This window comes from Achroia grisella, unplaced genomic scaffold, assembly GCF_030625045.1.
Source record: "Achroia grisella isolate CSIRO2021 unplaced genomic scaffold, CSIRO_AGI_Agris_v1 utg452, whole genome shotgun sequence".
Lineage (NCBI taxonomy): Eukaryota > Metazoa > Arthropoda > Insecta > Lepidoptera > Pyralidae > Achroia > Achroia grisella.
In genome coordinates this window covers 1,149,871-1,163,683 of record NW_026712864.1, presented here as the reverse complement: position 1 = coordinate 1,163,683, position 13,813 = coordinate 1,149,871, and the positions used below count along the sequence as shown (strand labels likewise).

Sequence of the window (13,813 nt, the reverse complement as noted above, 5' to 3'; positions counted from 1 at the left end):
ATTCTGATTTAATTAAATCCGAACGATGCGAGCGATGGCTCCATTTGAATACTTCACCAACTACACGGATATTAAACTCCATACCAAAAATATCATTCTCGAAGTAGGAGTATATTCGTCCATAACAGGAAAATAATAGGACGAAGCAACAGTTCAGTAATTCATTATAAACTTTTTTCATTAATTTATATGTGCTTCTGATTGCATTGTCCATTAATATCATTTATTTTCACTGAGATCAGATGAAAGAAAGTAGTTTCTCTCTAATAAATTATAAATACAATATACATACATATATACATATAATAATTACGTTTACAAAGAAAATTTAATTACTTACATTTCATTACCACTTATAATTAAATTTATGCAAAATTTTGAATAAAATGTAAATTTAGATACCTTCGCTTTAGAGTAATAAGAGGCATTTTCGACTGACGACATCGTCCTGAATTCAATACTTGACATACACACATTTCGCTCTTTGTATTTGAATTCAACGCGGCAATGTTAAAGTTGGTTTGTTCACGATGTTTTCATCACCGAAATGTAAATGTATTTCTGATATACCACAAAAAATGTAATAGTACAGTGTACCGCATCTTATGCAGTGTTGATTTCCTAAAAATAGTAGGCATTGGCAGAGATTATTATAAATAAGGAAACAGCTGCTGGGATGCCCTGACTCCTGTCAATTTTGCACAGAAGTGTATACTTATCTCTAAAATCTTACATCAACTTACATTGCGACTTATAAATAATGTGATACAGTTTAATTTGCTTTAATATTATCTTAGCAAACGAATGCGTCATGTACGCGAGGATAAATCACGTCTTCTTATCAGTGGATTTCAAAACATACAAGCTGATATGAGGGGAATAACTAAACTTAAACATTTGCTGGGATAAATGGAACCCCCTTTAGGTTGCATATAAATATACATGAAATTAGAAGTTAAGCATCAGTCAACTGTCGACTCTTCAGTATCTCGGCAATCGCCACACGTGGTAAGGAAATTATTATAATTCATTAATTTAAAATAATAAAAATATATCATTATTTATATAAATGATATTATATTTTCTTCAATTCTTTATTATAATTATTATGTGTATTAACTATTTTCTTATTTATCTATACTATTTACGTATATTATTATATAACTATTTACGTATATTACATCCATGTTATCTCACTCTACCTCCTTATCGATGGCCCAATTATTATCTCTGAATAATGACTTTTATTTTTAGAATATACAACTTCTAAATGTAAATAATTGTGTCAAGGGTTGCGTACATCACATCTAATTTTGACAAGACTACCCTATATGGGTAGCAGTCGTAAATATATACTAGATTTTATAAATTACGACGAGGTTGTACTTAATTGTATGGTTTGCACTCGCAGTGTCTTGATGGATTTTCCCGGAACTTCCATTAGGCAGTGACACTATTGATCGTAATGCGGTGAACCTAAATGTCCAATACTTTTGCAAAGTAAAGCTTCAGTCAAAAACTATTAGGTATAAGAATATTAGAAGATTTTGTTTCCTTTTTATTTACGGAATTAAATGGTATAACTTGCCACGTGCTAACGAACATCCAATGCATCCCGCATGAAAAATAGAATAAAAGTCTCATTTTATATAAAAATACTGGTAGTTATGTTCAAGGACTAAATTTATTATTCAAATTCACATATATGTTACATACATATTTTTATTTATTTAACTTCAATGCACAAAAACAATGTGTACATATGGCGGACTGTATGTACATATACTCAGATGTGTATATCTAACTTGAAGGTATCTAAATCTCATAAATAATCATCAAAATAGAACCACTTTGTAAAAAGTAATACGTTACATGTGTCTAAAAAGTAATATATTTTTTCCAGCTTCAGTCACAATGCAGTCACTATATATTATCGCCAGCGTACTTGCTGTAGTTGCAGGACAGGAATACGATATACATCCACAAATGCTTGAAGAGAGGTATTTTATTTAAATTGTTCATGTAGGGACTGGTCATCGTTAGTTTTTGTTTACATCAATACTATAACGCATTTTAACACTCTATTCCTGTATTTTAATTGTAAGTGCGTATTTAAATAACGGTAGGATGTATAAAAAGAAAAGCAAGACAATCTGTGATCGCCAGTCCATAAGCCATTTTTTATACTACACCTAAAAAAGAGTCATATATATAAGGGTTATGATTTCAGTTCTCATATTGGAGTAGGTACTCGATATACTTATAAATAATTTTATAATAATTATAACAAACTGTATCACAAGATACATTGTGATGCTACGTACAATGGGTGCTACCCATAAAATATTCATAAAATGCCATTCCAAGACTTATATTACGGAAGTAGATATAACATCCACTTCCGTACCTTGCAATTTTACCTTAGCTCTATAAACGGAAACACAGCTTGCAAAGCCACATACAGGAGGGCAGATGAATTATGTGATATAGATTATTTTGTAGAAAGTTTCCTTATATATAAAAATCTACATTAAAAAAGCCATCAAATTATACTATTACAATGTTTAAATAAATAAACATATACTATTAAATAAACTATACAGATATCCCGAATGGTACGTCAGTAGTGAATATGCACACCCAAGACATCAGAGAGATGTATCCGTAGATAAAAACACTGGAGACCTAACCTTGGACCACAAAACCTCACCCGACGGTCGTGTATTCGGAACTATTGGTTCTAGAGATGAAGCCTTATTTGTAAGTATATACAAATATTGTTACTTAAAATTCGTAAAAATATAATTCACAAGAAGTCAACATAATCGCTGTAGAGTTGAACTAATAAGAACAAATTCATTTAGACTCTTCTTATTGAAACCTAAAATTATACGTTGTATCTTCATTTAGAATATTTCACTTATTTGTAATTATAAAAGAGAGTTTAACCTACTAGACTAATATTTGCGACTTATTCGGCGACTTTTTATTTTAAACCGTAGCCAAGTCTGTTATCTCAATATGAACTAAGAAAACATATACCAATTTCTATGTTTTGAAATTAATGTTAACTAGACATTTATATCAATACATAGAAATTAGTATATATTTTCTTAGTTTATAAAAAATGCCTATAAAATCTGTCCAATCATTTCCGTGGAAAAATACATCAATCCAAAAATATTTTATTTGAATTGCTTATTTTAGTTTAATTGGTTCATTTTCTCTAAAAAATGTCTAGTATTATGATTATTACTGTTTATTTCTAATTTGTAAAGATCTAGATTACTAAATAATTAAAGATTTCGATTCATAGGGTAAAGCAGGTTACCAACATAATGTCTTCAACGACCACCGTGGTAAACTTGACGCAACAGCTTACGGATCACGTGTGTTGAGCCCTTACGGTGATTCAAGCCATCAAGGAGGCCGTTTAGATTATAAAAACAACCACGCTGCTGGCTCCCTCGACGTAAGCAGGCAAATCGGAGGACATACTGCGGTGAGTGTCTAAAATCTGGTAGATCTATCCTTTCATATATATTGTCATTTCAATATTAAATTTTGGAAAATATAATTTTGAAGACGATAAATTTTCTTAAAAATTACTTTAAGTGCATTTAATATCATGTTCAATAGTTTCTTTCGATTAAAAACTATAATTAAACTGTTGAAGATATTATTAATTATTTGATTGCTAGTGATTCCAGGAAAAAATATTATCATAAAAATATTCTCAAAGTCCAATTAATCCGCAGTAAATACTCCTATATAGATACTATGAAAATTAGATCTATCCTATTTTTTTAAATTCAAATACTTTAAGTAACATTTAGAACTAAGTATTGTATTATGGCAGTATCAAAAACCTAGTGTAGAATTAATACCGTACATTACCATCATTTCAATCTGTAACTATTGTTACTATAGAGCTCTGCTCTCTGTTTTTCTCTGTCTTTCTCTCTTTTAAGTAGGCCTTCAAATGCCTTCCACCATATGTCTAATTTGTTGCTTCATTTTGTATTAACATAACTTTGCATGAATTATAACGTAACTATTAATGTATAGGTTGACGCCGCCGCTGGTGGCAGTTGGCCCATTGGCAGAAATGGAGACTTTACAATGCAAGGTACCTACAGTCGTTTCGGACCCATACAAGACTATGGCGCGAGAGCTGGTCTGAACTACCGCTGGTGAAAAGCTGATCAGAAGCTACTTAATCTTTGTTAATATTCTAAATAGTATGTTGTATATATGTGTAAATATCACTTTTATTGTATAATTCGTCTTTATTCAACATTGTGTACTTAAAAATATATAAATAAAACTTTACAATTAATATAAATACAATGTCTTATTTCTTATTCTCTGTATACATAACATTTAACTAACGCTTTTGCTGCTAAATTTCAAGATTTTAGTAATACTTGCAGTTGTTAAAATTCTTAAAAAATCGGCGCAGCCTATCAGATGCAATTGTCTAACCATCCAGGAATACATTAAAATACAAATAAAAATTCAGGTGTTAGAAAACAGGACCAAACAATCTGTTTTATACCAGATTATTAAATTCTATGCCAACAACATGTCTATACGTATATGTATATATGTCTCCTAGATAAGAAAACAACTCATTATAATTAGCCTTTCGTTCATTTACATATAAATGCATTCACCGATGCATTAAGACAAAGAGCCCGTATAGAAAATGTTCAATCTATAACAATAAATTTATTTTTATTGCACTTGACTATGACACTTTCGATGGGTTAGTTCGTTAAAAAATAATATCTCATAATGCCATGCTTTTCACTTAATTACAATCATTATAATACCCTATGCAATCAATGATTCCCATAATAATAAAAGACCTTCGTATGGTTTAGTAGAAAAAGATGTCTCAAATTATAATTTCAAATCATTATTGATGAGGTATACTAATTTCAATATGTATTACATAATATTGATTTATATTTTAATCATATACTGACTAATAAATAAAACATCTCTTTATTACATACGATACAATACGATTTTTATTTACTTCTGTAACATATGTACAACGTGTACAAAGTAAAATGTATCTACATATGTATATTTTTTTAATAATCTATTAAGGACACGATTCATTTCTGATTTTATAATTAATTACATTTATAACAATATTTAGTCCCAGAATGTAGTTTCATTTAATTCATGTATTTATAATATTAATCATATTTTACATTTTAATTTAAATTACTCCATTACTTAAAACCTATTTATTCAGGCAAATCGATTAGAGCTAAATATAACTCTATTATATTTATTAAACGGGACTAATAAATTAATATTTATGAGTCTGTATCAGCCAAAATGAAATAACTGATTTAGAGAACAGTAAAATTGTTAGCATAAGTTTGTGAAAATATAACATAAGTTTGTGAGTATTGTCTAGGCCTTAGATTCCCACGCCCACATTAACAGTTCGTTTGTGAGCTTTTTTCACTGCATTAATTAGCAAAGCGGTATAAAATTATTAACTCTGCGAGTTCAGTACCAGTGTTTCTGATAGTTACTGTATATTACTAATTGATATACGCGATTTCGTCTGCTTTTTGTTTTTGAGATAAATGGTAGCCCCTGAGATATGATCTATCTTCCTGTCAACATCCGTTCAGCTGTTTAATCGTGAAATGTTATCAAACAGACAGACAGCATTTCAATGTATAATATAACTGTACCTGTTTAAAAGTCCTAATTATTATGAGAGTCAGGACTATTATACAAATAATATGATTTTTTGTGATATAAAAGATAGGTAATCCTCCATTCTCGTGATACCTACACTTTAACGTCATGCTAAATTTCTTAAGTTTCGTTCAGCCACTTAGTCTTATAACTTATAACATACTGACAGACAGACAGCCACACTTTCCAATTCATATTAAGTATGTATATCACTTAATAATATAGCTGTATTTGAAACTTTTATCAATATAGAATAAATTCAGTTTGGTACACAAATTAATAAAATAACATGCAAACTAAGTACTGAATTAATGCAAAAACAAAAAACTAAGGCTCGCAGGCGACGGCGAGGTTTAGAACTCTAAAAAATTTAAATATTTTAAAATTATTTCCTTGGAGAAATGAAAGATGACTTATTCGCAAATTACATAGCCTGTGCTCAGAACAGCAATCACTAAATATTTGTTCATAGGAGAAAAATATGTAGTTTCTGGAATTTTTAAGATATTGATTGTTACAGTCATACTGTATATTATCCATTAATGTATATTAACTAATTGTGTACCTACTTGCAAAATATTATTATGCCTACTCGTATAAAGAGGAATATAGTAGATATTTTTTTTATTGATTGAGTGCTTCTAGTCCACTAAATATTTATAAATATATTACAATTACGTATCTTCAATGATTGATAAATTCAATAAATTTAACAATTATTTAAATTGAATTTGACAATTATTTATTTTAATAATAAAATAAAGTTAACGTTAACATTGATTAAGTACAAAATTGAAATTAAAAAAAATTAAGATAAAAGACAAGATTAGTTTCTATGCCATTTAATAGATAAAAATTAATTTCAAGCATTTTACACTTATTTAAAAAAATATTAATTAAGTAATAATTGCAATTCACTAAGACAACACTATGCAACCTACCACTAATACTGAATTATAGCCAGACAAGAGCAATCCAACAAAAGCAATAGACAGAGCTTTGTGAATATTCAAACTCTGACTGGAATGTGTATCGCGTATTTGAGGTCGACCCAAAACTATGCGCTAACGATAATAATTGGTCGAGATGCCAAGTCAATGCCTATGGGTTAATAGGTACTAATACTAATCTCGTTAGTATATAATGCATAAATAGTATATAATAAGAACTAAGCGTCTCACCTTTCAAATGAAATCAAGTTAAAAATCATTTATTTCTGTAGGACATTTTAGCCGATTATGATTGCAATTTTTTTTATAATAGATTCAATAGAGAAGAACTGGCATGAAACTCAACTTTATTTGTCGTGTAAATTATTAGCAAGCCATAAAATTTCATAAAACTAAACAACTTTGATCATAGGTAGTGTCTTCTCATTACTCTTTCCGTTCTGGATGTAATCCCATCACCCGAAGATATACAATGTCAGGGACATCGGGACCCTGTTTTAATTATGTTAGTCGTGTCGTTAGTATGAACCACATGTCTGTGGTCTGGCCATGATTGTTTATAAACTGTTGAGCAAACACGTGGCACGTAAAAAACGACTGGGAACGGATTTTGTATTATAATTCTTTAATAAAAACAGTATAAGTTTTTTTATGCTATTGGAAATTGCAAACAAGATGACGGTTTACCTGGTGGGAAGTGGTTATAACCAACGCTATATAATTGGATATCACAGAATATATTTTCAGATTATGCTGTAATGTCTAAGCTAACTTTTACTCGTGGGGAAGGATAATAGTAATGGGAAAATCAAATGAAGGGTAACGTAAGATACGTTACTATTAATAAGATTGACATATATGTAATCGCCACTAGAGACTGCTGTAATTAGTCTTTTTTATTTTTGGAACCTCATATTTCATTCACTCCGGTCCCTCTAGTATAAACCTGTGCACCACTCATTCTATTCCGGAGGACTAAGATGTCAAGCTTCAGTACCTTGTAATGCCTTATATCACCTTTCAACCGATATACATCTACAAACCATATGGATGAAATAGCTGAGACAGAAGTACTCACTATCTAAATCTAAGATTAGAACTAGGTTCTGTAATAGGTACATTTCTTTTAAAACATAATATGCATAGGTAAAATTAGGTATTTTGCATCTTTTACAGAACTCGTTCCACTAGTATCGTGTTAATAGACAGTTTATACAAAAAGATGAGTAAGAAAGCAACTTGCACCTGTTTAAAAAATCACTATCGGCTTGTTACATCGATTGCACGCTTAAAGTTTTAATTGGAAGCCCGTCGTTAATTGCGCCGTATTTATAACCCTGCTTATTAAACTATAAATCCATCCAAGAAAAATAATATATAAGTACATTCTACAAATAAAAATTGATAATCGACCATAACATATTTTTATGGAAACAAGGACCCTACGGATTACAAAAAGAATCTTCAAAATATGTTGTGCAGACAATAAGATCAGCACAAGTGATTACAAGTTTCATTAAAACCTGAAAGTAAATTGCATTTATATCATCACTGCAAATACTTCGGCAAAGACTTAATATTAAAAAAGGTATATATTTTCAGTAAATACAAAGTAGAAAATTATTCATTCAAATAAACTTAGATTTAAATACTTTTAAATAGCCATGCCTATTCTTTTAATCTCTCGTACATTCGGAATGCTGTGTTATCACTAGAAAAACGCGCAAGAAACTTGCATGTTACTCTTAAAATGTGTGAATACAAACTACCAACTAGCACTAATATTAAATCCTGTTTCGTTCGTATCAATTTCTTAATCCTGTCAACATTCGTCTTTTTTTTACTTTTATATTAAACATAAAATAATATTAATATGTTATTGCAATACTTAATTAAATTCACACGTTTTTAAACATCATATCATATGGTTTCAAAAACATACAAATACTATTACCTAAGCATATCTTATTAAGCGTCTCGTAAAACATTATACGCCTAGTACTTAAATAATAGCAAATACATATATAAGCATCACTGTTAAAAAAATTACAAGGTTCTTATAATGTAGTGTTATGCTACTATAATTTATAATATCTATATTATGTATTTATCTATTTTATATATTTTCTATAGATTGAAATCTATAGAAGACATAACATGGATATTATAAATTCTCAAATTTAATAGACATAGGTAAAATACCTATATAGGAATATTATTCAGAAAAACACCCAGCACCTAAAACTCCATCATAAAAGAATATCTTTATTGACTGATCCATCAAAGCAGGTTTTACAGTCATACGGCGGCTAAAGGCTTAGAATGTTTAATATCTTACATACCTATATTCGGATGGATACAACCATCTTCTCTGAAGGGATTTCCTGAAATTCCGACGAAAGTAAACGAAAACAACGGTTCCGCGCGGACAAAGCTCTGGTAAAAGCTAGTGGACTCTATTATTACAGAATTTAGACCTTCAATCAATCAATTTCTAAATATAATATTTACATTTATGATGACAATGATTAATGATGACAAAAACACTCTAATAATTAATACCAGCTGTCAATAATAACAACTGAGTATTTTCTTTTCAGCTGCAAAATTTGATATTATCAAGTAGTAAATTCAAATAAATATGATATATTTCTAATATATGTTATAACTATTATTTTGAAAAGCAGATAGTACAGCTTTCGTATATTAGAAACCTATTATTTAATCTTACAAGTATAAAACCCATATAAGTATTTTCTAACTGCCTGCGATAAGTCTTTGTAGATTAAAAAAAACTTAAAAGAGATGCAGGCTATTGGATAGACAGGAGACATATAAATATTTTGTCTTGTAGCAAAAACTATATTTCATAATAAATAAGGCTATATAACAAGAAAAATTCATTGAATAACCATCCAGCCACCGTCAACCCTTTGATCAAACCGCCAATTAAAATGCCGACCCTCCATAACCCTTTCACAAACCTACACCAAAAGTATAAAACGAAGAAGACATTAGCACTTTTAATACAGAACAGCATCTGGGACTTTAATAGAATGTTGCCGTAAGAAAAGTTATCTTTATAACTTTTTTGTCATTAGTGTATTTTTTATTAGATTAAAATTATCTCACTAGGCTAGAATTTTTATAATAAGCTTAAATATGTATATGAATAAGTTATATAATATTTTTTACAACAGGTTGTACATAGCTCCAACGATAATAAACCAATTTTATTATTTGACCAATCGGGACTTAACAGCAATTTTATTGTATCTAATACTATTACTACCAACAGAAATATCAATCTTTAATCATTTGCATACATTGCTACTTCGTACTATACCGTCTAGACACAAAATTTAAATCAGGAGCAATATTGGATCCGTTATAGTGGGGATAAAATCGGCTCGTAGCAGGGAGATTTTGATATAGCTGCCTTAATATCGCTACATATAAGGCGATCTAGGATACGATCCAGGACACTCCCCATCACTGCTCCAGGGTGAAAATCATTTTTTTGTCATGTCTGTTAGGTATGTGTAGATAGGTAACGAACATATTTTATACATTAAATGTATTATATTTAATACACACGTGTATGTACCTCTAAACGGACGTGTATATCCGTTCCACATGGCCTCCTGTTACGTGGAAAAATAGGTCATCTTCTCGGACGGGAGACACAAAATTCATATATTAAGAACACTCGGTAGATAGAGTACGTATATTCGTAGTTTAAATTATCTGTTAATAAAATTCAATCACTATATACTGGTAGTTCACATAATACAGTTTTCATAGCTTGTTAAATATGAATATGAATTACCGTGCTGTGGTAGATGAAGAGTTGCGTTGCGTTCCATCCAGTATAAAAAAAGTTCACCAATCAGCTGTCCAGTAGTAAAGCTATTTGACAGCTGATTGGTGAACTAGAGGCACCTATGCTGACAGTATTGTATCACCGTGTGATGTATCTGGTGACATGATACTCTGTGATAAATTGTACTTGCAAAGATACTAACTACTGACTAGATTCGAGACAATAAATTTTCATTAGTGTCAACATAGTCCGTGTTCTTTTCTTGTTGTCAAATCGGACCCAATTAATTTCGTTGGGACAGTTTCGATTCGTCGCTGAAATCTTGGAATGTGAGAAATGAGGACTGGGAACGCCCCGGACGCCGCGATAGCTATCCTCTGTTTTAGTTTTATTATTTGTTTTGACCTTTACTAAATATACACTAAGTTTTATCGAATATAGGGTTGAGGCATATGCCATATATATATGTCTATTAATATTAAGGACATCTTATGTAGCGCCACCTGGTTCCACCAAAAAACACCTATACACATACAAACACATATACTCATAAATACAAATGTTTGTATGAGATGAGATGAGAGATAAGGCGGTGTGCTGTATGTTGTCAATGCATGAAAGTATTTGAAGGTACTGGGTTCTTTCTGTCTACCCAGTAAGCACGCAGTTTTATTAAATAGATTATATCAATAGTGATTTAATTTAGTGCTAAACATTTTATTTATTTAATAATAATATAACGGATTCAATATTTCAATTAAGGAAAGGAACCTATTACCTACCTAACGTAATAATTCACATATGAGATTTGTACGAAACATGAAGAAGTAGCTACGATCCAATAATATTAATTTCGAAAGTTTTACAAACCGGCTAATTTGTGAAATTGCAAGGCAAGGACTCCATACTTACAACACAACAAAACTTAAATACATGTGTATAAGACAATGATAAATAACTATTTTGCGTTTCGATTTCAAATATTCTCAACTAAAGAAGGAAATTATATATCATTTGAATAACATTTAAAGTCGCATTAAAGATTTTCATTTATGTTAAATCCCTATTTACGTTTACGATAAATGGTAAGAAAAGCTTAGTACACGGTACGATCACCATGTCAGTTAAACAAATGACGATCATTTTAATATTTATAACAATATATATTACAACTATAAAATCCTGCTACTCCAACTTTTCTATCGACGATGGTACAAGTAACAAGTGTACTTTAAACAGTGTCATGAAAAATATTATAAAACATTTTCCATGTAATAGTCTTGTCACTGTAATTTCTGCATCCGAGAATATTAATAGTGTACTGTTATCTTTAAATACTGACATTTGCTTTAATATTGTAGTACGAACGGCTTGTACAGTACGTAATTGGCGTTTTGTCGCAGATGTGTATGTTATAGTAGCTGAAGACATTTATGAACTGTCCACAAAAATATTTCAACTATCATACAATTTTTACTGGGCACCCAAAGCCCGATATATTATTCATGTACATTATGTGACGGATTTGCGTCAAATATTTAAAATATTTTTAAACTACAATATGTACGACGTAATTTTATTGGTTTGCATTGATGGTGTTACTGAAGTATTCACGTACTTCCCATTTGCTAATGGAAACTGTGGAAAAGATTTCGATGAAGTAGTAAATCTGAATACTACATCTGCTATTCGAGAAAACTACTCCATGAAAAAAGTGCCCAACACCCTAAGGAATTGTAAATTTAAGGTAGTTTTACGTGAAGCAATGCCATTTGTGAATCTTGGAACAAGCAATTACAGCACGTACGAACGCTATATGAAAGGTATAGAACAGTATGTTCTAAGTAATATTGGCGAAATAGAAGGCATCATTTTTGAATACTTTGAGCTTAGTAAACACATATTAACTTCAGGCTTCGTATTACCAAATGGAACCGTTACCGACCAGTTGGCTTATGTGCAAGATGGGAGAGCTGACATAGCATTAGGAGGCTGTTTTTTAATGCAAAATCAAGCGCAACTTTTTGACTATATTTGGGGTTATAAGTATTCCAGGTTTTTTTTATTTACATCAGCAAAAAGGTTCGAGCAGTGGAAAAATGTTTATAAGGAATTTAATCTTACGACCTGGATACTGATAATTGCCGCATATTGGTTCATAGTCGCAGTATGTTTATCAATTCTTAGATTAAGTCCAGCTGAAAAAAATTCTACTCTGAACACAATGCTAGTGCTGTGGGGTTTATATTTATGGAACGGTAGTAAAAGGATCCTACAAGTAAAACGACTGAGACCCATACTAGTTTGTTGGATTTGGTACTCATTTTTCATTATAAACTTCTATTCCTCATATTTTTACAGTTTAATCGCAAGTTATAATCAAAAAGTAATAGATTACGATGTAAAGAAAATGAATTCATCAATACTGAAGCCATGCGTTGGTGACAATATTAGATCTACTTTCTTTTATACTCACAGTATAAGATTTCCTCCAAATGTTAATTTGGAAGCTTGTCACCAATCGATATCTGCACTAGAGGCTGTAGCCGCAAGTAACAATTTGTTCACAGTTCAAAGACATTATAACTATCTTACAAACAAATATAAGTTTTTTGATGATAATCAATACAGAAAAGTAGATTTGAAACGAATTGGTCATACTATGAATATTGCTATGTATTTAAAGAAAGGTTTTCCATTACAAAATAAATTAAAATTGCACGCAAAGCGTATGTTTGATAGTGGAATAGTCAACAAACATCTTGAGAAACTTCTAAATACAAAATACGTGTTTAAAAAAACTGCCACCAGATTTTCAAAATTAAGTCTGTCAGATTTGAGAATTGGTTTTTTAATACTACTTTTAGGGATTATTATATCAATGCTTTGTTGTTTACTCGAAATAAGTATTAGCAAATGCAATAAACTTTTTTTTAAAGGATAAATGTAAAGGACTTAACAATATTACTATTGATCTATAAATGTAATGTATAATTCCTTAACTATTGCGCATAAATAATTTTGGAGTACCCCGGGTATTTAAAAAGGCCATTGCCCGCTTCAATGGATAGATATTTACTCAACATCTCTAGTAAAAATATCTTAAACACTTTTTCATCAAATACATAACTATAATTAATATTAATACCTTTTGCATCTCATTTGCAACAATACTTCATTAGAATTAACAAATAGTCGTATATAACTGTCTCTGTATGTTATACATAGTTAGTACGTTTAAAGTCTATTTTTTATTTTATCTAACGAAGAATGATGCTACTTTTTATTTTAATAGCTCTCTCTCTTATTT

The 13,813-nt window shown here is 30.3% G+C and overlaps 1 protein-coding gene across 1 annotated transcript; it reads left to right on the top strand.

Moving 5' to 3' along the window:
- The first annotated feature begins 929 nt into the window (after nt 1-929).
- Nucleotides 930-4,257, top strand: LOC131845136 (gloverin-like). Its single transcript, XM_059194174.1, has 5 exons — nt 930-1,008; nt 1,904-2,000; nt 2,604-2,760; nt 3,317-3,502; nt 4,069-4,257. The coding sequence occupies exons 2-5, from the start codon at nt 1,915-1,917 to the stop codon at nt 4,195-4,197; spliced, it is 558 nt and encodes a 185-aa protein (XP_059050157.1). The 5' UTR covers nt 930-1,008; nt 1,904-1,914; the 3' UTR covers nt 4,198-4,257.
- The last annotated feature ends 9,556 nt before the right edge of the window (nt 4,258-13,813 follow it).